Consider the following 25,294-nt stretch of genomic DNA (forward strand, 5'->3'; position numbering starts at 1 on the left):
AATAAGACTTTATGTGATTGGCTGGGTATTAAGACCTTGTTGCTGTAGGGTATGTACGTTATTGCAAACCAATATTTTCATAACTTTCCGATATTTTTTGCATTGTAAAAGAGTAAAAGTGGCCAGAACTTGGACAAGAAAATTGCAACTTCCGTTATGGTTTTGTAAGACCTCACCAGCTTCCTCATTTTGTTTAGCAGTAACGCTAAATAAATGTCAGCTGCAATATTTTAGTCAACTCAGCAACAAATCAGGTACTTTTACTTCCTCTCTTTCAGTCGGTTCTCGTGTGAGCTCTTTGGTACAGAGCTTCTGTTGCAATCTGGGGAAGAAGTGTCATCTTTTACATACTGCATATGTTAAAAGAGGCTCCCAAGTAGGAAGTGAAGGTGATTCGGGGCTATAGGAAGAATGGAGACGGCGATGAACAGGACAAGGAATGAGGTGACATACACTCAGAGTAACCCACTGTTTGACATGTCACTCAGCAGGAGTGATCTCTACAGCCTTCAGCCTGATGGTGAGTGCTAAGACAGTGAGTGTTACTTCTTTCATAGAAACTGTGTTGAGATTTGGAAAATAGTTATCTGTAACATTTATCATGTTACAATGAACGTGACGGCCTGAATCCCTGATTGTTTTACTTTTTAATTTCAAACCTTTGGTGCTGTCGTTTCTGAAAATGTGCCTAAACTTATCCTCTAAACCCTTAACTGACCATCAACGGTCTCTAAAGATGGAAATGCCAATTAAGAGATAATATTTTCTTCCTGGTAGGTTGTAACGTTTGAATAATCCATATACAACCTGAAAAAAAACCTCACTGGAAACATAGTATCGTTTAACAAAAACAATTTTTCAATTTGCAATAGTAACCAAAAATTTCTCGTAAAGTAAGAAACACTGAACCATCGTGAAAACCAATTTCAACCTCGATGCGACCTAAGAAAAGTTTAGACTGAATAAAAACATGAACAGTGGAGTTAAGTGGCACAGGCTTAACAAAAAAATCAGCTTCCTTAAGTTTTTTACGGCAGCTGCCTGAGCAGGTAAAAAAGCAAACAAACAAAAGCTGCTGTTGACAACAGACAAAACAATATTGAGTGTTTTGTTGGCTGTTTCGTCTTGGGAGAGAGTTTATTAAGACTCCTGAAACAAAAAGGAACGACATAATGACTCAACTGAATATAGAGCAGTTCAAAGAGCAAACAAATCATCTAAAAAAACAGCTGTGGGACTCTGAAAAACACAGAAGTAACCTGAATACTGGCAAGAGAAAAATGATTTGATTCAATGTGAATTAATTCTGGGGACTGCAGTGACAAATGTAAGACTCTGTTGCTTCTAGTGCTCGTAAGTAAACTTTATTGTCATCTCTACTATATACAGTATATAGAGAGACGAGGCGAGGCTCCGGTTCCACTCAGTGCAAAAGACAAACAATAAATATAAGAAGAGAAATAAATATACACTTAAAGACAAAGATAAAAGGATCAATAACAGTTAAAATTTACAATTTACAGTTTGAAAACTGCAACAAAACCCATTTTACACCCACTCTAAATCAAAAATCTGTCTAATGTTATTATCTACTGTTGTTGTTATTATTATTATTATTATTATTATTTATTACATACATATGTACTTGTGTTTTAAAGCACCGGTCCCCAACCTTTTTTGTTCCACGGACCGGTTTAATGTCTAACAATATATTCACGGACCGGCCTTCAAGGTGTCGTGGATAAATACAACAAAATAAAATGATACGACCGAGACAAAAACTGTGGTATTTTGTAAATATAATAATAAACGCAAATTGTGTAATTGTGTAATTTTATTAGCAGCGTCCTGCTGAAATGCACCAACAGCATTGAGAGTAACATCCTCCTCTCTGCCCCTTAATGCCCTTTGGTCACTATGGTAACGCGGAAATATTTCTTTCAAAATAAGACGCACAACAACAACACGGGAAAAGACCCAGGGAAACCGAGTTAACGATTAAAACCCCGAAAACCATAAATTTCACTCAACTCTCGCAGCCTGGTGACAAATGACTCACAGCCCAGTACCGGTCTGTGGCCCACTGTAGTACTGACTACTGTCAGTACTACAGTGGCTGTCATTCTTAAACCTGGGACAGAGTGAGACGGCAACCTTTACCAGCAGGTGGTGCCAGTGTTTCATATTTTCTTTCAGTGACAGCAGGTTTGCTCATTAAGAGGTTTTCCACGATTGAAATTTAAAAAACGAAATAAAGAAAATGACATGAATGAAAATTCACTCAAAACAGCTCCTCATATGCCAACTATGCAAAAGCATCTTATGGTCCAATCAACAGAGCTTTTAAAATACTGATGTTTTAAACATGCATAAAAAATTATCTCTTTATTTCTCTCTTTCTCCTCTGCTTTTCTCAAACTCAACATTTGTACTCAGTAGTAGTAATTTGAGTACTAAATGCCTGAATACAAACTCCTGCTTTGATGACAGCCTAGAAATAGAAACTGTGTATTATCCTTGTATTCCTGTATTTGGTTTGTGCAGTGTATATACTGGCATTATTTTATTGATTTATTTATTGCTTGACTGATTTATTTGCAGAACAACTTGAAAACATTTGGTTAAATGTTAGTGATTCACTTGTGTGTGTGTATATATATATATATGGTTTCTTGCTTTTTGCTTGGCAAATGTAGACAAATATTTGTAATAGCTGAATTTGTGTGTCCTGAAGTGACAATTTGAAGAAGTAATCTTGGTGCGAGAGATTGATCACATAACCCTGTTTGTGTTTCAGATCTGAAGTCATCCAGGCCCAGGAAACTACGGTGTTTTCATGTCATAGTCATTTACCTCATCCTGCAGACGGTCCTTAATGCTTTTCTTCTTTATAAAGGTACAGCTGCATATCATCTCATTTCACAGCTATAAAGAAATCAAGATCAATCCATTTTTTTCTTTTAAAAAATACATTAATAAGTAGCACTTTAAAATAATGTCACACTATTGAGCATTATTAAGGTATCAGAAAGTGTTTAATCCACTATCACATTTTATTCTCCCTAGTATGTAATTCATAAATACAGATATAAATGTTTATTCATGACAATAAGCTTATTTATAACATGTTCATTGTATAATTTATTAATCAAAATAAGTGATTAACAAATGGTTAAAAGATGCATATGATTAAGATATGAAGATAAACAGAATTCTCCAAATACCGTAAACAGTACTCTAACTTTTTATTCCTCATGACTTTTTAACTTGTATATCTTTTTTTATAGCATTATCAAAGCACAGTAGTCATATTAATCTTACTACATATTACTATTATTATTAGTAGTAGTAGTATTAGCACTGATGGTGCATTGCAAGGCAGCCCCTGTCGCTGTAGAATGAAATAACTTATGAGCAAAGACAGAAATAAACGACATTATTTAAAAGTTCAGTGATGCTACCCTATCAACAAACACCATGGCGACAAGGTTTAATTTACTTTAATTTATACAGCAACAAATCGCAACAACAGTTGCCTCAAAGCACTCGATACTGTAAGGTAAACCCTACAAACACTTCCAGCACAGTTACTCCTCCTCCTTCTCTCACCCCAACCAATCACAGCAGATGGCCCCGCCCCTCCCTGAGCCTGGTTCTGCTGGAGGTTTCTTCCTGTTAAAAGGGAGTTTTTCTTTCCCACTGTCGCCAAAGTGCTGCTCATAGGGGGTCATATGATTGTTGGGTTTTTCTCTGTATCTATGAAGCGCCTTGAGGCGACTTTTGTTGTGATTTGGCGCTATGTAAATAAAATTGAATTGAATTGAATTACTCCTGACACAAAATTTCACGAATCTCCTCTTTCTATCTGCACATTACAAAACAACAGAAACACACAGATACTAATCTTCCATCACTTCAATGCACACAAAATCCAAACATTAGAATAAATTTTATTATTCAAATAATTTTTCATTCTCGATCCCTGCTCCATCTCTCTGGACAGCAGACATCTAAATACGTTGTTAATCAGTTATTTAGACTTTATAAATGCCACAATGACCATGTTATAAATAAATAATTATAAATAAGCATCGTAATCATTAATTTTTATATTGGTATTTAATGAGGAGTAATGGTTTATAAGTGGTGAAGCACTTACTAATACCTTAGTATTGCAGGTTAGTAAGGTTAGGGTGACATTATTAGGATGTGTTACTCATTAACATACATGGGAAGAAAGAATAGCTAAACATATTTGTTCATTTTCTCTTGGTTCCAGTTTTCACACTGGAGGCTTCACTGGCTCGCCCCAGATCAGAGGAGCAAACGTCCAATGATGGTTCTCATGGTTATGAAAGCTTCCAAACTCTCATACAAAACAACAGTCAACAAACCAAGAACCTGAGACACCACCTCTGGACGCTGGAGAGCCAGGTACTCTTCTTTACATATAATGTGAAACAATGGATATTGAAGTTTGTAGGATTGACCCACGGCTGACTTGATCTTTCCTGTGTTGCTCTGGTAGAGCGGATCAATCGCTGCCCCATGTTCTTGGGCAATATGTTGATCCCTAAATTGCCGTTGATGTACTCGCTGGCATGTGAGTGTGTGAATGTGACACAAAGAGTTTGGGCATACATAAAGGTGCAATGGGAATGTGTGTTATGGGAAGCATTTTAAGTGCTTAGCTTATGTAGAAAGGTACTATTTAAGAAGCAGTCCATCACTGAATAAGCAGCGCATCCCGAAAGTATTCTAAAATGGCCTGTATGGTAGTTTGTCCATACAGAAGCCACAATCATGCATGATGATGGGCAGCCGTGCCCCTCTCCACACGCCTGTCTCACACACAGCGAGCCAACGACAAGTATCATAGTCATAACAACTCTATAACAGAGCTTATCTATGTGCTTTGCTTATAGTGAGTCATCTTTATTCTCAATCAAAGATATAAATCAAAGTTTAAGTCTGATTAATATGTTAGCTGAGACATGAGCTGAGTAGCTGCAGCCTCAGTAGAGGAGTATCTGTGCGTGGCTGCAGGAATGTGAAAGATAAGAAATGTGCTGCCAGCCCAAAATGATGTTCTGAAAGATTCTGGGAAAGAGAAATGGTACTAAGGGTTTTAATGACAGTTTAATTATGCTTAATACTGATCAGAATATAATCAGATATGAGTTTAACCAATACAATGAATGAGAAAATATAATGATGTCATGATTCCAGAATCACGTATGTGGAAAAGCCACATAGATAGATGGTAAGATATGGCTGGACATCAGGTGATACGTTGTTTGTTCCTTTCTCTTCTCTGAGATGAGCGGTTCAAAAGCTTAGATTATATTTATATTATAATACAGCTCGGTAATAAAGGGGTAACAGTAGGGTAACAAGGGGGAAACAAGAGGGTAATAATGTAGCATTTCTAAGTTTTAATATCCAAAGTAATAACCATGTAATATCCAAGTAATATCAAGGTAGCAACAATGGTTACAGTTGAGTATTATTACCCTGAAATTTATGTAATAGGATAATAAGAGCCCCAAAAATTGGGTGTAATAATGTGGAAATATGGCTCGGTAATAAAGCAGTAATAGTAGGGTAACAAGGACAAAATAAGAGTGTAATAATGTGGTAATTTCTAAGTTATTACCACTCAATTACCAGTAGTAGTTTCTATATAAAAAGCAGGAAACAAAATGCCAAACCGCCTGTTTCCATTTAATAACACATTAATAACCTGTTAAAGCTAACTTAAAGGAGTGTGGTTATTACCTGGAAATATCTCAGGTAGTTTCCATGTAATAAGAAGGAAACAGCTGCAAAACCACTTGTTTCTATCTAATAACACATTTATAACTATGTAATAACCTTTTAAAGCACACTTAAAGAATAGTAACGACACCTGTGGCGGTTTCTGTGTAATAAGCAGGAATTTAACACTATGGTCGTGATACCTGATTAAAAAAAGCACCAGGAAGTCTGTAATGAACTGGAAACACTTAAACACAAAATGTTAATAATTAGGTTTAAAACAATAACACATATGAATACATCTGTGTTATTCTCTGCACAGGAGTGTAGAGGACCCTCCATCATGGCAAAATGTATACATGGATGACAACACATAATATGGTAAATATAGTTAAGGTGGGAAAGAAAGTGGAGCACACTTTTAAAACTGTGATCAGTCGTGACAAATCATCAAACGTCTGCTGACATCTTGGTGAATTGAGTTGCGTAAATCCACAAAGAGCAGTAAAGCTAAAAGCAGCAGTAGCTCAGATCAGCTTATCACAGCTTGTACACCAAGAAAATCTACTGGAGCCGCAGATGTTTCTCCACACTGAGCCATCCCAGCTGTCTTTAGGGTTCCCCCATCTGCTGAATCCCACAACGTAGGCAACAGAAAATAGGAAAACAGGAAAATAAAAAATACTAATATTTTAATATTGCCTTAACATTGCACAAGGCTTAGTCAGCTTTACACAAAAACATCCTCCAAAAAGCTGCTTTTTACTTTCTTGCATTTACACACTTGGTGTGTTACACTTCTGTCTTTCCTTCTTTCACAGTCTGTCTTTGCAGGTGATTGATGGATGGTGTGCCCATCAAAATAAAGCTAACATTAATCTCAGTGTTATTCCACATTACCTGGACTATATCAATATTCAGCTCATACAGAGATTAGTTAAAATATAATATGTGGATGTTCTGGAGCTGAGTACTGATTTATATTTCTTTAGGTTTAGAAACTTATTCATCTATAATAATTCCTTTAAAAAAGTGTTTCCATGTTTTTACACTTTAACATCACAGTCACATATTTTACCAGATTAAAGGCCTGTGTGGCGAGGAAGGTCAGCTGGACAAACTGAAGACCGGCCTGAGCCTGCTCAACACCACCACCCATAACCTGGAAGGCAAACTAACAGTCATCAGCTTGAAGCCAGGTCTGTGCATGTGTTTACGTACACAACAACAGGGTAAAGCAACAACTATCACACAGGGCTTTGTCTGATTTCAAGCTTTAGATCCACATCATTGTTATTTAGACAACACTGAGGTTATTGTTCTCTGTCCTACAAGTTTTAGAGATGTGGTGTTTAACCAAGAATTCACTTTAGATTGCACTACGTAGCTAAGACTACAAGGAATTTCTAACCAAGATTTATCCTTTAGCATGCACATCAAACAAATATGTAGGGCTGCCGTCATTTGTTTGGTAAAATTAGAAACATCCGGTCGCTTCTATTGTGATACATAATTATCGGGTCACTCTAAAAGCTCCTGAAAAGCCTTCAGTTGATCCTGAATGCTGCAGCAAGAGTATTAACTGGAACTAGAAAGAGAGACAATATTTCTCTCTTAAATTTGGACTTGAATTTAAAGTCTTCATCTTCACATGCAAAATGAATAACGAGGCCACGCCATAAGAATTTATAGCAAGTTTCTAAAAGTAGAATAGAAGGCAGAGCCTTCAGCTATCAGACCCCTGTATTATGGACCAGCTGCCAGTTTGGATGAGTGAGACAGACACTCTCTGGGCTGTGAGGTCACCCTGCAGAACCAGGAGGAGGCACAGAGGAGCCCCGGGCCCCAGACATCCATATGCCCTCCAAAGCATTAGAGCCTCGGGAGGACCAGAGCAGGGGCAATGGTAGCCCCTACCCAGAGACGAGCCCTGGAGCGGGGGCTCACCCAGCAACCACAGTGCAGAAGTCCCACGGGGTCGTGGTGACGAGCCTGCATGCTCCGCTGACAGCTGGCTGTGCCAGAGCAGACTGAGGTCCAGGCCCAGGGAACCGAGACCCAAGGGCGCCCCACACTCCAGCAGGGGCCCGACAGAGTCAGGGGGGCCAAGCAGCCGCTGAAAGTGAGCCAGTACACAACTGAACACTCAGCCTCTGACATCCAGAACCATCAATGCTCTGCCAGGTGGGGACACCAGCCACTGGCAGGGACTGTGGCGTGGGGCAATCCACTCACAGACCCATGAGATGGGGTAGAGACAACCACACAGCCCTGGTCCATGCAGCAGCAGAGCAGCCAGTCCCAGACCCCATGCCTCCCTCCACCAGCTCATATGTGGTGTTGATGCTGGCCTATAGAGCATTTATAGTACACTTTGCAAAGGAGGAATGAAAGTTGCAAAGCTTTGACAACAGAGCAAGCTTGAAACTAATCAATGCGACTGATTGTCCCGGAACAACAGTAATAATGCAGGAACAATACCTCAGGTGTAATCAGATGCATCATAGCACATATTGTAATAAAATTAGGGATGCAACGATACCAATTTTTTCAAACCGATACGATACCGATACTTGGATCTGAGTACTTGCCGATACAGAGTACAAAAAAACGATACTTCTACCACACACACACACACACACACACACACAAATGCAATGAATTGGAAGACAGGTTTTATTTTATTCTCTGCCGATAAAAAATAAAATCTTAATAAAAATGACCACAAAAAAATTTCAAGTGAAAAATAAGCACTTCTGTTAAATTATTGCAGAGTCTACACATTGTAATTTAACAGAATATCACTGAACTATTGGCACTGTCTCTAGGGGATGTCCCCCTAGTGGCCAATCTAAAAAACTACAACAAAAATGACAAGCCACCCTCTGATTTATGAAATAAGCTAGCATCGGTTCATGGTATCAGTTAACTTTTACGAGTATGAGTACACGCACATTTTACAGTATCGGCCCCGATACCCGATACCAGTATCGGTATCGGTGCATCCCTAAATAAAATACTTTCTAAAGTTTATCAAGCATAGCAATTTATTTACGTATGTGTTCTCAGGACCCCCAGGTCCTCCAGGCACCAATGGACAACCAGGTAACCGAGGAGAAAAAGGCAGCAAAGGTGAGGTCAAAGTTACAGAAGCTGTAATTGATGCATTTATATTAACAATGTGACATAAATCTGTGAAACGTCATATTCAGTAAGTTTAAAGCAGCAGCCGAGGCCAAATGGAACGAGCTGATGACAGAATCGTTCAGAAAAGCAGCGTCACATCTGGATTTATTTTTACAGTGTTTAGTCTAAAACCTGCTTTGGTAAAGAACAAGAAAAGTTTCCACTGTAAAAACTTCATTCGTTAGACGATGCTGTGGGGTCGTGTGCAGCAGAATACATTAGCTTTCAGCTGCTGCTCTGGCAATGATCCCAGCATTGATGACGCATCATCTCCTGTCAGATGGATGATGAGACCTGGTTGATGGATGAGCTGCAGCCGTTATTTCACATAGCTTCACAATGTAGTGCACTGACATTTGCTGCATGAAATCTCTATCAGGGCTGGACTTTTACTCACACTGACAAATTAACCAGCTCTAATGCATATATTTCCCAATAGATCAAACTCTGCGTGCCCTCAAGCTCTCTGCTAAAAAAAGTCTTTGATCAAACTTATATTTTATGATAATTACATTTAGTTGGTTTTTTGTGGTTATTTGTTGGTTGATTTGTCTGTGAAACACTCGGCTCTATAAGGACACTAAGGACAGATTGTTGATTCACTAACATCTTCATTTTCCCGAGTCCTCACATAATAATTCTCAGTTAATCATCAATTTAATTCATTTTTTATCTTAATTCATTGCCGTTATCTCCGTGCATTTCATTATGTAAAGACTGTAGAATATAAGAGAAAGATAAAAGATGAAGAAACAGTTTGCGTCGGTGCACAGAGAGAAGACGAAGCCTTCTCAGGCAGCTGCTGTGACCAGTTGTGGGGGTAAAAGCGTCAATATGTTTCTTTTTTACTGCACTGAAAATTTTAATTAGTGAATCTTATTAAGGATGATTAAAAAGGATGTAAAGTGAGTGCTGTGAAAAGAAGTGTTTTAAGTGTAGTGCACTTATACCCAAGTTAACAAAATTAATGCAAGACTTACCTGCTATTGAAGTGCTTCAGACGTCCACAGAGATGAATGAAAAACAAGCTCCGTCACCCAAAATAGTCATGTTCTGTGCGGTGACAAAGTATTTGACAGCTCCCTGATTTCTTAGCTTTTTGTATTTCTGTTGCACTCACTTGTTTCCTATGTTTTAAATCATCACATCATTTTAGACAAAGATAACCTGAGTGAACAGGAAATGCAGGTTTTAAATTGCAATTTCATTTATTGGGAAAAAAGTTATCTAAACCAACTGGGACCTATATCAAAATGTAATTGTCTCCTGAAAAGATTATCAATCAATCATTTGTCATAATCTTTCACATCACGGTGGAAGAATTTTGGTGCACTCTATTGTTTTAATCCAGCAGCATTTGAAGGTTTTTAAGTATGAACAGCCTGTTTATGGTCATGCCAAAGCACCTCAATTATATTTAAGTCTGCACTGGGCCGGTCCATCACCTTCATTTTGTTGTTTTTGTGAAAAATGGCTAACTTGATTTGCTGTCCTAAAGCCTTAGGAATAGTTTTGTAACCATTTCCTGGCTGATAGATGTCAGTTTGTTTAGATTGTGGCACGATGTGTTAGCCTACATCACTTCTTAAAATGTGGTTAAGTACATGTAACACTGGCTTAAAAAATATTATTTTTTTACATTTTGTTTTTGCTACTGGAAACTTTGGACAGGTCTTTATCTATTTTTTCCACTAAATTCAGATTTAAAGTCCAATTAAAGATCATGTATATTATAATTATATATTCGATATAATTACGTTGGCAAAGAAAAAACATTATTTTGACTCATCGGCCCCCCAGGCAAATGCCCAGTATGCCAGTCCAGCCCTGTGCTCATATATTGGTTTCTATTACTTTTACATCTTGATGAAATCTTCCCTGTGTTCATTTCTGAGATTGGTCAAATCTGGAGGAAGAAAGTTGCGATAATAACAAAGTACATCGTTACTGACATTTTGGCCCCATTAGCTGATGTGCTTTTGTGGATCTCAATCAGGCACCCCTATGTGAGGAAGGTCTGGAACCTGCTCTCTGTTTAAAAGGTCAGAGTCTCTGATCCCACACTCAAGAAAAAAAACAATCTTTGAATGAACATGAAAAAATTATCATGCAATGAATTTCCACGTAATTAAATTGCTTTATTTTAGCAAGGAGACCACAGACAACCATTCACACCTATGGACCATTTAGCATCATTACCCTAACCCTACTAACTGCAAAAAAAGTAGGAAAGCTATGATTTCAAGGCTTGAATTTTATTTACATTTTTCTCCTCGACAGGTTAAGCCACAGTAAACAGCAATAGTATGCACGTGCTGTGTGTTTACTTGCCTCTAATAACCCCAGTGACTTTCCTGTGGTTTGAAATCTCTTGTGATCAAGCGCTAACAGCTTCGCAGTCCTCCAGATGTCGATCATACATCCTCTGACGATTTGGTTGCCAGGTTGGCCTCTGATTAAACCTGAAAAACTACCGGAGGATCTGTTCATTTTTAATATGACATCTGAGTGATGTGATGTCAATAATAAACAGGCTTTTACCTTTACAGTTTCACAAGGTGAAAAATAGAATGGAGAGAGGAGAGAATGGGCAGAATTCAGGCTGAAGAAAAGTATTTCTGCTCTGTGTTGATGTAGGACGGGAGCCAAGAAATCAATGGAAATCCAAATCCTCTTGATTTTGTAATCTAACATGGCAAAAATGAGAAAAACACAAAACCAAACTGTAAGACAACACAGAAGTACATACAAGCATGTGCATCAAATTACAGGAAAAGACCAGAATATCAGCAGTTCTTCATGATAATTAGACTTATACTGTGATTACATCTTTGATTAAGAATAAAGATGATTTACTATTAGCAAAAGCACATACAGATAAACTATCATAGCACTTTGCATCACTGGAAACATAAAAGGCTGGATGGTATCACCTCTCTCCAATTTAACGTGAGCTAAGCTGGCGAATTCAGACTTTCTTGACATGCTGTTCCTGAGGTAGGAAGTTGCACAGACAGAGCATCCGTTTTTCAATTTCTAGTACCCAACCGATAAGTTACGGTGAAGTTGAATCTCCTGAATAGAGAGACGAGAGTTCAGCTGTTTGACCAAGTGGAAGTCGCTAACTCCCACTCGATTTTGTGATCGATGTAAACTTACAAAAAGATATCAGCTCTTTTACTCCTGTGGTGAAACTACAGGGTTAATATAACTGATCTAAACACTAATGTCTACAGTGTATATTTTGCTGAATAAACCATGTTACTAATATCAAGCACAAACTTAAACCATGTTGAGGTGACTTTGTTTTCCTGATGCGTAGCTTCTGCGGCACAAGTTTCTTCCGTAATAAAGTCAACAAAAATAAAAATAGACGTTAAATTTATTAACTTTAGCAGCTCATGGATTTTGCAAACTATCATCATATGTTGTGGAAACAACTTGATTATTTACTTTTACGCTGATATAAAAAGTGCCCCAATTAGAAAATCGCCTTTAAATGAAATTACTTTTTTAGGGAACAAGTTTGTATTTTTATTTTTCAAAACTGAATTTTATAGTTTTTTTATAGAATAGCTTATATCATATTGGTATGTAAATATAATAAATAATATAGAAAAACTAAAAATAGTTCACATTAGAAAGAATTAACAAGACATTCCAACTGATCAAAACAACAACAACAACACAAGTCCTGTGTAGAAATGTAATGCTCTTTACATTTTCACTTTCTTTTTATAATCAAAATTTTATGCATTTTATGAAAATATGATGTGGAGTAACAGTCAGTAATAAAATCGGTTTGTTTTGTGGTCGTCTTCTAACTGCACTGGCCGTGTGGGCTTTTTTCTGCATGCTTGCGTCATCAGATATTATAATCCATGTATGTTTCTTTCCAGGAGACCATGGAGATAACGGCCTTCCAGGACCAAAGGGTGAAAGGGGAGACAAAGGAGAACAAGGAGAGCCAGGTACTGGAAAATGGTCCACCCTGTGGCAGCTATAGTAAGAGCTGCTCACATTCTCTGAAATCTTATCAAAGTTGCTTCAGTGCATCCTTTACAACCAGCTTAGGCACTGGGGAGACTGGAGATATCATCTCACAGATCAAAGCACAGCCCCAGTGCAACATTCAGTACTGTTGGCGACAATATTTTAGCACCTTGGGAACGAGAATGGGTGCAGACCAGACACTCCCACCCAAGGAGTAGGTACGGATGCAGGAGCAGGCTGGGTCATGGCTGCTCTTACCTTGGAGTGGCATAAGCGATGATCTGGCACTCGCTGTCCCTACCTGAGAACCAGGTACTGGAGCGGGAACCAGCAGGGCCCTAGCTGATTTGAGACCAGGAAACGGGATTGGCTGAGCCCCAGCTTCCCAAACCTGAGGCACTGGTACAGCTGCAGGGAATGGGGGGACCTTGGCCACCCTAGGAGCAGGTGTGGGTGCACAACCCATCTCTGCCTGACTGACTGACTTACACCGATGATCGTTTCAGGCTGCGCTGCTTCATAAACGCTTTCTGAATGAGAAGCATGAGAATTCATCTTCGAGAACAAAAAACAGTCTCAGAGAATGCAGGTCATGAATAAATGAATCGTCTGAGGGAGTCCTTCATAATCCTCATGCACAGTCTTGTCTTTAGCCAGTTCAGAAGCACAAATGTATGTTTGAGCTTCTGGAAGAAAACGAGCCGTTTATTGTGGCTGATAATGAACAAAACAGAGAAACAAAATGAAACGAAGAGCCAACCATAAAAAACCTAAACTGGGAAAACTAAACACAAAATACCTGAAACACGTGGAAAGAATGAGAGGACACGGAGACACGAGGGAGGACAGAAGATTTACAGACTGAGGGAGACGGACAAATAAATACGCTGAGGGATGACGAGGGAAGTGGAAACAGCTGGAGTGAACAAGATGTGATGAGATGGGGGAAGCAAAACTTAGCACACTGAACACAGGACGAGAGAAGGAACAGGAAACACTGAGACTTACAGCTGGAGACAGCAATGAGATAAACAAGCAGGGAGGCAAACGATGAGACACAAGGAGAGCATGTCTACACACACACTGTTATGGTCCGCGGCCCGGTGTCCGAGGAGCTGATGGGATGCCCACGCCCACGGGTGTGGCTGTTAACTCCACACCTGCATCCCATCTCAGGCGATTATCAGGTGGACTATTTGATCCAGCCCAGCCAGCTGCTCCACGCCAGTCCGTTAGTCGTCTCACAGCGGTAACAACTCGGCGTGTTTTTGAGCCACCTGCCTGTCTGGAGTTTGGATCGCCTCCGGTACCGATCGCCTCTACTTTCCTGGAGCTCCCCCGCGGACCCTCACCCCTCCCTCCGGCTCCCACGGCCCCACTTTGACTGTAAGACTCATACTCTCCCCCACATATGCTGCTATTTCCCCGCTCCCCAGTAACTCTCTTCCTCTTTCTGTTACAGCCTCCCACAGTCCCGATTACGGCGTTCCTGCGTAACTCATCCCCCGGTCCCTTGGTTTTTCTAGTTTCTCGCGTGTTTTCCTTTGACCCTTCCGGGACACCTTTAGTTGAAATAAAGTTTATTTTTCATACTCCTGTGCGTGTTGTCTCTGCTTCTGGGTCCAGCTTGTGTACTGAACTCCGGTTCATGACACACACAACCAGTTTGAGTAATAAAAATAGAATTATTTTTATTACTCAAACTGCATATCTCATTCAGCATGTTAATTAGACATATTCAATTCAATACTTTATTGTCCCACAAGGGGAAGCAAAAAGAATAAACAAAATAATGATAAAAAGCCACAAGACAGTTATTTCCCATTAAGGAGACGGGTTCTCTAAAGCTCAGAGTCTCAGAGTCAAACTCACTTCAAACAGTTTATAATAACATGAGCCTTCCTTCCTCTTCCTTATATCTTTGATTATAGCTTCAATTAGCACACATGAACTTTGTTTAGCACTCTGTATCACTTTAAACTTAAGAGGCCAGATGTCTTTTTCCCTCTCAGACTTAATAAGAGGCGAACAGGGAGGGCTTCATTCTCTCAGTTAGAGCTGGGCGATATGTTTTTTTCATTTCAGGCGATAACGATATATATCACGATATATATCACGATATAAGCCAAAGAACTATATTTGTAAGATTTAAATGTGCCGTTGCTCACAAGTAAAATGTGAAATAATCAGCAGCTTGTTTTGAATTAAATATTTATTTCCCATAATAAGTTCAACAGGGTAGATGTACTTAAGGAGACTTTTTCAGATAAATAAAGGCAAATATTGCAAACTACACAAAAGGCAGTTTCAAGTTTCAAAACAGAACAAACAAAACAGACTAAATTGTCAATTCCACTTAGAAACAAAATATTAATTCTAAAAATAAATCTTAGTTTGTTTTACAGAAGAACAGACAAAATTGACTAACTTCTGTCAATATCAAATAAACTGAGAACTAAAAGGAAATTCTCGATCTCTCCTTGTTGTATAGCTGAGCTTTTCAAACAGTTTAACAGTTACTTTAGTCTGACAAAAGCCGAATGATGAATTAGCGCTTCCAGTCAGAGACTGAGCATGCACCGCTTTATTGTATTTCCAGACTTGCTTTCGGCACATTTACAGTGGCTACTCTGTTTTTTGTCAGACTTGAAATAGCCGAAATACCTTCACACTACAGAACTTCTGTGGCTCTTCCGTTCGACAATCTCTCCGGCATCATCATCTGTTTTCTCTTCGATAACCTTCGGTCACGCTCTCAGTTGATTTTTCTCTAGTCGGCACACCCATTTCCTCCATTACCCGGGCGGCACGGCGGCTGGCTGCTTCCCAAACAAATACACATGTGCGGCTTGGCACTTGTGCTGTACGTAACAAGTCACCTGACGTGACGCTGCGGCTGTGATTGGTTCGGCTCTGCCCTAGTTAATTTGGATTGGCTGTTCTTCTTTTTTTTTAAGAGGACAGGAGAGATGAGGTCTATCGCAATAGTTTAACTTTTCTATTGAGAAAAAGTTATTTCGCAATACATATCGTTATCGTTCTATCGCCCAGCTCTACTCTCAGTCCAACCTTTCTCGACTGGAAGGCAGCCTTCACCTTCCACTTCTTCTCTGGCTCCTCTGTGAGCTCTCGGTATTCCTCAAGCTTCTCACATTCCTTCTTCCTGGTGTTGCTACCACTTGGTGTCACTACATCGATCCCTGCAGCCTTCTTCCTCTACTTGTTCTTCCCATTCAGCTGACTGCTCAGGATGTTTCTTACGCTCTGCAGGTATTTTGTGGTTGAGACTTTTCTAGCAGTTTGGTTTCCCTCTGTGACACCAAGGTTAGTCAGCGGTACCAGATTCAGTCATTATGCAAATGTACCGGAAAACACAACAAGTTTGAACCGTCTAGCTTTGATTGGAGGTTATGTTGGAGATCATTGTCGTTCTTCATTATTCTAACAACTTTGTGCAATGTACCGGTCCCACTGGCAGCCAAACAGCTCCAGAGCCAGATGTTATCACCATCATCAAGGTATAAATAATATGCTTCATTTTAAAAGCCCTGACTGTCATGAACTGTGTGTGAGGCGGGCAGGATTGGACCCTGAATGCAGACAAGATCATTATATCAATAAGAGAGAAGTCACAACACAAACTAACCTGTCCAAAGGAAGAAACAACACAACCAACAACCAGACGCACTTCTGTGGCGACCAGCCTTCACTAGTAGCAGCAAAAAAACATCTACACTGTTCCCGAAACTGTCAAAACGACTTGTCTTTCCATTCTGCTCAGAATCTCAGATTCAGAGAGCAGAGAAAATTGCAAGTGGACCTCAAACAGACTTTATAATGTTTTATGGCTAACTGCTCAGTGAGTCCAGGTGCAGGCTGGGAAAAATGAGCACCTCACCTGCACAGCCCCATTGCATGGTTCAGTTTTTGTCTCATCTGGCCATAAACCTGTCCTGCAGAAGGCGTTTGGTTTATTCATTGTGAGCAGCTGCTAAGATCGTCAGCTGAAACAAGTATGGAAGTTTATGTTATTGGGATGTTTCACGGCTTTGGTGACTACAAATGTCACCCTTAGATAAGAGGAAACTGGTTAGGATGTCTGTCTTTTGTTAATTTGCATTTAGAGTTAAAATTTGCTCCCATAAAAGTTAAACAGACATTTTAAAATCACCGTTGTTGTCTTTACAAATGCAGGTCCTAGGGGTCCACCTGGGGATCAAGGACCAGGTGCAAAGGGAGAGAAAGGTGACCCCGGCAGTCCCGGTAAGGTTTTTGGTTAAATTCATTGCAGCCGTGTTGAGGATTCACTCAAACTCAAACTGAAGCAGATTGATTATACACTAGGGCGACCAGTCATCCTCTTTCTCTGCACTTGTTGACTTGTAAAAGACTATATGACAAGTTCTTCATGGCTGGGCCAAGTGTCCTCTCTTTTGGAGATCAGACTATGGTCACCCTATTGGAGGGAGATATTTGGTTTCACTAAGCTTAAAATTAAGCAGTACAACAGTCATCTAAGGTTTTCTGTTATTTAAAAGCTTTGTATAAACAATCATAAAGACGGGGTTAATGTTTTTCACCTTATATCCCCTAAAAATTAAAATGAAAAGTATTACAAACAGCTGTGGCAGAGAAGTAGATCTGGTTAGATGGTGTCCTGGGGGATATGCTTCCTAGATATTCCAGTCCTGGGTGACCGACTGCACCAGCGTAGGGGCTGACAATGGATCCCTGGTTTTCATCCCAACTAGGGATGCAACAATACCAATTTTTTCAAACCGATACGATACCGATACTTGGATCTGAGTACTTGCCGATACAGAGTACAAAAACCGATACTTCTACCACACACACACACACACACACACACACACACACACACACACACACACACACACACACACACACACACACAAATTTCAAGTGAAAAATAAGCACTTCTGTTAAATTATTGCAGAGTCTCCACATTGTAATTTAACAAAATATCACTGAACTATTGGCACTGTCTCGAGCTTTCAGAATAATAAATAAACACTTCTGTTTGGAATAAAATAAATACAAATTAGGTTTGAGAATAAAATAAACGTTTAAATTATTGCAGAGTGTCCATATTGTAAACAAACAAACAAAATAACAAAAGTATTTGGCTTTGACGAACTCCTCATCTGCCCGTGGATCATCAGTCCACTGTGCCATTAAACCGAGGACTGACATCGCACACACTGCTTGTCTTTACCTCTTCAGACAGTTTTGGCACCATTATCTCCCTGATGTGTGGGCGGTTGGGAATTTCATATCGCGGCTCGAGTATGCTGAGAAGACGGTGCAATCCTATGTTTTCCACGACTGACATTGGCTGGTCATCCAGAGCGATAAAATGAGTCAGAGCCTCTGTTATTTTAACTGCCCGTGGATTTTCTCTTGACATTTTTCATCGCTTTTCCAAAACCTGAGTTAAAGTTGGCTGTTCCACACTGCTGACATTTTGTTTAGCCTAGCTACAGCAGCCTCCAGTTTCTCTTTTTTTATCTGGAGCTGCCAGTCTCACTCGCCTAACCCTGTGCCTGTTTAGCGCAGGATGTCCCCCTAGTGGCCAATATAAAAAACTACAAATGACAAGCCACCCTCTGATTAATGAAATAAGTTAGTATCGGTTCATGGTATCGGTTAACTTTTACGAGTATGAGTACACACACATTTTACAGTATTGGCCCCGATACCCGATACCAGTATCGGTATCAGTGCATCCCTAATCCCAATCACTAATGGCAGTTATGGTGCCACCGCCTAGGCCAGGGTTGTCGAACTCATTTTACATTGCAGGCCACGTACGACCCATCTAAGCGGTCGGTGAATCTCCTTTTCTGTCAGTGTAAAGAAGTTTCATATTTAACAGTTTTTCTACATGATAAAGAAAAAGAAACAAAATAAATATTTGTATTAGAAAGTGAAAATCAGAAACCTTGTTTTTCACAAAGTTACAGAGGTTTTATTAGAAACATAGCTACGCGTTTTGCAATTTGGCATAATTCACTACCAAAAAAAGGTTACATTTTTTGTCGTGAATAGCAGGAATTAGGCTTTCTTGTCAGAAGTCCTTTTAGGAAAACAGAAAAACAGCAGTACACTGTACACAACTGGTGCGTAATAAACAAGTAAATAAGGCAGATAATCGAGATTTTTGCACACAGAGATGGAGCTGATTTGGTGAATTTGGCTCGCAGAGTGATGAATCCTGCAGTTTTGCAAGATGTCTGTTATGACTTAAATGCCTTCATGCACCTCCCTTTGTTAATCCGCTCAGTACTTTATCCCTGTGTCAATTCTTATTATTACACATAATTTATGGACACATATGGTTTGATTTCTCTGCATGTATGGATACGATGGGCTGTTACTGTTGTTACTGATTCTCTGGTGAGAATTTTATGTCAATACCACCTTCAGAAATATATTGTCTTGAACGTATACACAAAACTGAATGTGTACACAAATCCAGAAATAAACGGACTGAAAATGATTTAAGGCTTTTCCAGCCTAACTGAGCACTCAGAACACTGGTGGATACACTGAGGGCCATTTGGACTTCATCCCTCTTCTTTTCTGAAGAATGATCAGGCGAAAAATGAATTCACGCTATTTTGGAAAAAGTCTCTGACATGACAGAATGTGGAACAAGTGAAGTGCTGTGAATACCGTCTACAGTGTGACTAATGTGAAACAGCATTTGTTAAACCCATACAAATCCATGTTCTTATATGTTTGTGCTGTTTGTGTTTTTCTCTTTCACGACAGGTCCTAGAGGGCCAAGTGGTTACAATGGAACACAAGGTAAGCACATTTAATCAACAAGCCCGTTTCCACGACTAAAAAAAAGGATCCATAGCTCAAAACTTTGACTTATTTTCTCGAAATTTCGACTTGTTAACTCAAAATTTCGAGTTACCACTGCCAATCAGTAATCTACGTGACGTCATTTCCTTGTTACCCGGAAGCTGAAGCCCTCAGGTACAAATGCTACAGCTAAGCTACCGGTATTACATCCAGTCATGAATGCACAGATTGCTGAGTATTTTCAGTGTGGCTTCAAAAATGATGAAATCCTTGTGTTATCAGCTGAATCACATGGCGTTACTATCAGCAAACGTACTCGCTAAAGCGCCAATTTGTTGCGATCCGGTTTTGAATGCGCGTTAGTCTGCGCCATATGCTTCTGGGTAACAAGAAAGTGACCTCATTCACGTTGGTTACTGATTGGCAGAGCTAACTCGAAATTTTGAGAAAAGTAACTCAAAATTTTGAGAAAAGTAACTTGAAATTTGGAGTTAATAAGTCGAAATTTAAAGAAAATAGCTCAAAATTTCGAGTTATGGATACGTGTTATTATTTTTTTTTGTAGTGGAAACGGGCTTCCATAAAAGATGGAGAAAATATGACTCGGAGTCTTGTTTCTCTCACACACTGGTTAGTTAGCTTAGTTTTTCCTTACTTTTTCTGGGGGTTACATATTCCACAAAAACAATTCAATTCAATTCAATTCAGTTTTATTTATATAGCGCCAAATCACAACAAAAGTCGCCTCAAGGCGCTTCATAGATACAGAGAACAACCCAACAATCATATGACCCCCTATGAGCAGCACTTTGGCGACAGTGGGAAGGAAAAACTCCCTTTTAACAGGAAGAAACCTCCAGCAGAACCAGGCTCAGGGAGGGGCGGGGCCATCTGCTGTGATTGGTTGGGGTGAGAGAAGGAAGACAGGATAAAGACATGCTGTGGAAGAGAGACAGAGATTAATAACAGATATGATTCAATACAGAGAGGTCTGTTAATACATAGTGAGTGAGAAAGGTGACTGGAAAGGAAAAACTCAATGAATCATGGGAATCCCCGGCAGCCTACGTCTATTGCAGCATAACTAAGGGAGGATTCAGGGTCACCTGGTCCAGCCCTAACTATATGCTTTAGCAAAAAGGAAAGTTTGAAGCCTAATCTTGAAAGTAGAGATAGTGCTATCAGCTGCTTTTGTTAGAAAAGTTCCACTAGGCTACATCTATAAGAGATATCTCATACAGGGAAGTTTAATATGAGAGCCAGTTCAGTAAACAAAGATCTTTATGATGAATTAAACATAATGACAGATGACCAGTAAGCAGATTGGAGGCTGATTGGCTTGAAGAAGGCAGAAATATGACTGAACTAGAGATGTGATGTCAGCAATGAGCTTGAAAGTCTGGGGAAGTGGAAGTGATGAAAGCACAGATTAGGCGCCAAGCGCCCAGGAAGCAGACAGATGTTTGATTGTAGATCTTCCTTAACCTCCTAGGACCTGCGTCCACATATGTGGACATCACGTTTTGGGTTGTCTAGACCAAAATACTAAATTTTGCTGATATCCACTTACGAGGACATTATGCTGCCACTGTTCTATTGAAATTTAAAACGAATGTCCTCATATGTGGCTCTAATTTTTGTCAGAAACAAAAATCAGGTAAAAAGAAAATCTGGCAATTCTTTCTTTTTACATTTATCAGGTCCCAATCAGCCCAAACATCACAGAGAAATTAAAAATGCATGCTGTGGAAGAGTTCGGGTCTTAGGAGGTTAATAAAATTATGTATAAGCTTCAGTCTGTTTGTGGTAGATACATTTGGGTCCATGACTGACGACAACATGTTGTAGATGTTTGTTTTCTGTCATCATGCACTTTAGCTGTTTTCTGTAGGGGACAGTGTCTAATGCAAAGATTTGTAAAACCTTTTAATTTAAGTTGCAAGTCTGCAGTCAAATCATCGTGATATAAAATCTATTGTAGTGGTGTACAAAAGCAAAACTGGAAAAATATGTCTTTGTCTAATAAATTATGGTAATTTCATATGTCAGCTTTAATCTTTTCTCCACAGGTCTTCCTGGGCCACCAGGTACCAAAGGAGAGAAGGGAGAGATGGGAACAGAGTGTAAGTGCACGTCATGCTGAGCTGAGAGCAGCGACAGCTTCAGAAACCTCAGATGTTAAACGTATTCTAATGTCTAAAGGGACATTAACCATTTTTCACAGAGAGAAAATAAAAAAGCGTTTTGTTATTAGATTTGTACTGATGCACTGAGCATGCAGCACATAGTGATTCAACAAGTATGGCTGCTATATCGCAGCAGAGATATCTTGATGCATGCTCAGTCATCCAGGTGAGTAAATCTCACAGCAGAAATATTTAATCGCCAGATCACAAGTTGGCTTTTTGTGAAGTAGTCACAGAAAATGCAGCGCGTTTGTCAGTTAGCATTTCCAGATTTGTCGTTAATGAAATGCAAACCAACCAAATATCTCACAGGGACATTTTTACCATCCTGATCTCTTTCACAACAACAACAAAAACCCACTGTTAATCCTGTCACCTCGACTTTGTCCACCACAGTGACTGTGCGCCTTGTGCCAGGAAAACACCAAGGACGAGTGGAAGTGAAGCACAACAATATCTGGGGCACAGTGTGTGATGACAGATTTGACCGTTTGGATGGCTTGGTGATCTGTAAGATGCTCGGCTTCCAGACCGTCCATTCCACCTTTATTGCCGCCCCAGGTACCAACTCTGCCATCTAATGTTTTCAATGAATCTCAATCTTACTGCTAGAACCTTATTTTATTTATTTATTTAATTTATTTAAATGCTATTCCCAAATTTCAAAGAAATTAAATAATAAGATGTTGACTTTTTATGGTCAAATAGTAGGAAATCTCATAAATTCATAAAGCCACATCTAATTCCAGGTGAATGTAAAATGTGTGCACAGGTTGTAACTAGGGATGCACCGATACCACGTTTTTGGAAACGAGTACGAGTACTTGCATTTCAGTACTCGCTGATACCGAGTACTTAATAAAAACATGATTTAAATTTGCAGGTAACAGCTTTAGTCCTATAATTTAACAAAAAAAACACTAGTTTGTAATTAAGAACATTTATTTAAAATGAAAAGCATGTTGTATGCAACATATTACAGAATAAATAATTATAAAAAAACAAAATTTAATTTTAAATTTGTTCGTCTGTTTCTCTGTTTAGAAGTCTCACTAGCACAGTCACAGCTGGGATGACATCAGAGGCTAGTGCGTCGTAGCTGCTCACTTTTTTAGTTAGTTCCTCAAAGGGGGTGAGGACGGCAACAGTCGTCTCCATAAGAGCCCGTTGGTGAGCGGTGAGATAGTCGGGGAGTTCGTGCTCGGACACGCCCAGCACTCGCTTTTGCTCAATGAGGGACTGGAGCATGTAATACGTGCTGTTCCAGCGCGTCTGTACGTCCTGCTGCAGTCTCTTTATTGGCTGGTTGAGCTGTTCCTGAACGTCCTCGAGGCGGGAGTAGGCTAAGGCGGAGTGTTTAAAATGCCCAACTATGTTCCGTCCCACTGCTATAGCATCAGCTATGCTCCTCTGTGCTAATAAGCGTGGGTAAATAAGCGTGGGTAAATAAGCGTGGGTAAACTCTTTGCACTCATTGTTGTGTTGGGATTTTGGTGCTCGATTAAATTACTTGTGTTAAATGCGCTACCTTTTGAGCCTCTGGACAATTTCGCTGAGCACAATTTTCAGTCCGCCTTTGTTTTCGCGTCTTCGTTCACTTTGAAATAGTTCCACACGGCTGACTTGTCTCGCCTGCCCTTCTCTCAGCTCTGAGCTGCAGCCGGGGCCTGGGGGCGGGCACTCGGTGCCTGTGATTAACCCCTTACATGCCGCTCAAACATAGACAGGTCTCAGACAGTTGTATCGGTCCCCGGTATCGGGGGACTTTTAACGAGTACTTTAGAAAATGTGGTATCGAGGCCGATACCCGATACCGGTATCGGTATCGGTGCATCCCTAGTTGTACGTGTAGCACAGAATTTATAGGAACTAAAAGTGTAATAAAAAAGTAAACATAGGGACTGTCGAAGCAAGCAGGTGGTTTATGTCATAGTATCACAAGATAAAGAACCTTTATGAAAATGCACAGAGACAAAGTGAAGAAAACGAAAGTAAGCTGATAAAAATCTGTCAAATAATGAGCCCACACACAAAAACTCATAGTTCATAAGCCTAAAACTCTGCGTCAGAGAAAAACAGCACCAGTCTGCTCTAACACTTCTTTCCTTCTGTAGGGTCTGGCAAGATCTGGCTGGACGAGCTGCGGTGCACAGGAGCCGAGGAGAATATCTTTGATTGCCCTCAAGGTCAAATCGGTGTTAATGACTGCAACCACAATGAAGACGCTGGGTTACACTGTCTGTAGACTGAAGATCGCTGCTCTCGTGGAATCAAGAGCAGCAAAATGTTTTCAGAAACTCAGTGTTCAGTATATATCACAGGAATATTACACATTTTACTTCACTGTTTTGCTCAAAACTGACTTTAATGATTGAGCTTTAAAAACCTGTTATGAGCTTGTGATTCAGTACTACACAAAAGCCTGCACATTAATGACGTAACAGTAATTTTCCTTGTAGATCACTATAAAATATTCCTGATAAATTAACTCAAAGTGTTTGTAATTGCTTGCAATCTGTGACCTTTAGCCCACTAAATACTGCACTTTGTACCGTGAGGTAATGGCTCTGTATACTCACCACTGTCAAACACATCGACACACAGCTCACTGACCAGGGAGCAGCACTGAGACTAATGTGTTCACATCTCAGTCTAATTATATATTCACACAATATATTTTATTTATTTAATTTTAATCTCAATATTTAACATATTAGCTTAAACCAATGCTTCTCACTGACTTCTCTTATGGCCCCCCCAGGAAGAAAAAAACATTTTGCGCCCCCCACAACTATAAATAGTATCATTTGTCTATAAAATTGTTATATGTACACCTCGCTTTAACACTTTATCCTCATTTACATTAAAGAAAACAAAAAAGAAAGAAATACACTGTAGATCAACTTACAACCAAAAATAACTTTATTAACATTTTTAGTCTGTAAGAGAAAAAATTGCAAGAATTTGCCTGAAATAAAAAAGAAATTAAATCCTTACTTAAACTTTGAACATTTCTGCACATGCGCACAACACGAAATTAAATGGCGAACCGTCCTACCTTTGAGAATATTAGTAAGAAAAATACTCTGACGGGTAAAATTAAGTGCCAAACCGTCCTGCCTTTGTGAATGTTACCTACAAGCATACTTTATCAGCTAAAATGAAGTGGCAAACCGTCCTGGCTGTATGCATATGAGCTACAAGCATACTGTGATGTGCAAAGTTAAGTGGCAAACCGTCATACCTACTTAAATATGTGCTGGAATTACTCTGTGACAGCGGAAATGTGCAAAAGAATTTTTACCAGTATTGAGCCAGAGGATCCAGTTGGCTGTCCA

At 39.6% G+C, this 25,294-nt stretch overlaps 1 protein-coding gene across 1 annotated transcript; it reads left to right on the top strand.

Annotated features, from left to right (window-relative positions):
* Positions 1-314: 314 nt before the first annotated feature.
* Positions 315-24,952, top strand: marco (macrophage receptor with collagenous structure). The gene is made up of 11 exons (XM_087829982.1): positions 315-520; positions 2,798-2,896; positions 4,280-4,434; positions 6,839-6,956; positions 8,827-8,889; positions 12,843-12,914; positions 17,131-17,199; positions 19,732-19,767; positions 21,840-21,893; positions 22,353-22,517; positions 24,071-24,952. The coding sequence occupies exons 1-11, from the start codon at positions 412-414 to the stop codon at positions 24,199-24,201; spliced, it is 1,071 nt and encodes a 356-aa protein (XP_087686108.1). The 5' UTR covers positions 315-411; the 3' UTR covers positions 24,202-24,952.
* Positions 24,953-25,294: the final 342 nt, after the last annotated feature.

This window comes from Neolamprologus brichardi, chromosome 16 (genome assembly GCF_056152115.1).
Source record: "Neolamprologus brichardi isolate AB-2024 chromosome 16, ASM5615211v1, whole genome shotgun sequence".
Taxonomy (NCBI): domain Eukaryota; kingdom Metazoa; phylum Chordata; class Actinopteri; order Cichliformes; family Cichlidae; genus Neolamprologus; species Neolamprologus brichardi.

Excerpts from the sequence above, each read along its gene's own strand:
- marco (XM_087829982.1), top strand. The coding sequence starts at position 412 with ATGGAGACGGCGATGAACAGGACAAGGAATGAGGTGACATACACTCAG. Across the intron at positions 4,435-6,838 it reads TCTGGACGCTGGAGAGCCAG|ATTAAAGGCCTGTGTGGCGA; the intron begins GTACTCTTCTTT and ends ATATTTTACCAG. Across the intron at positions 22,518-24,070 it reads CACCTTTATTGCCGCCCCAG|GGTCTGGCAAGATCTGGCTG; the intron begins GTACCAACTCTG and ends TTCCTTCTGTAG.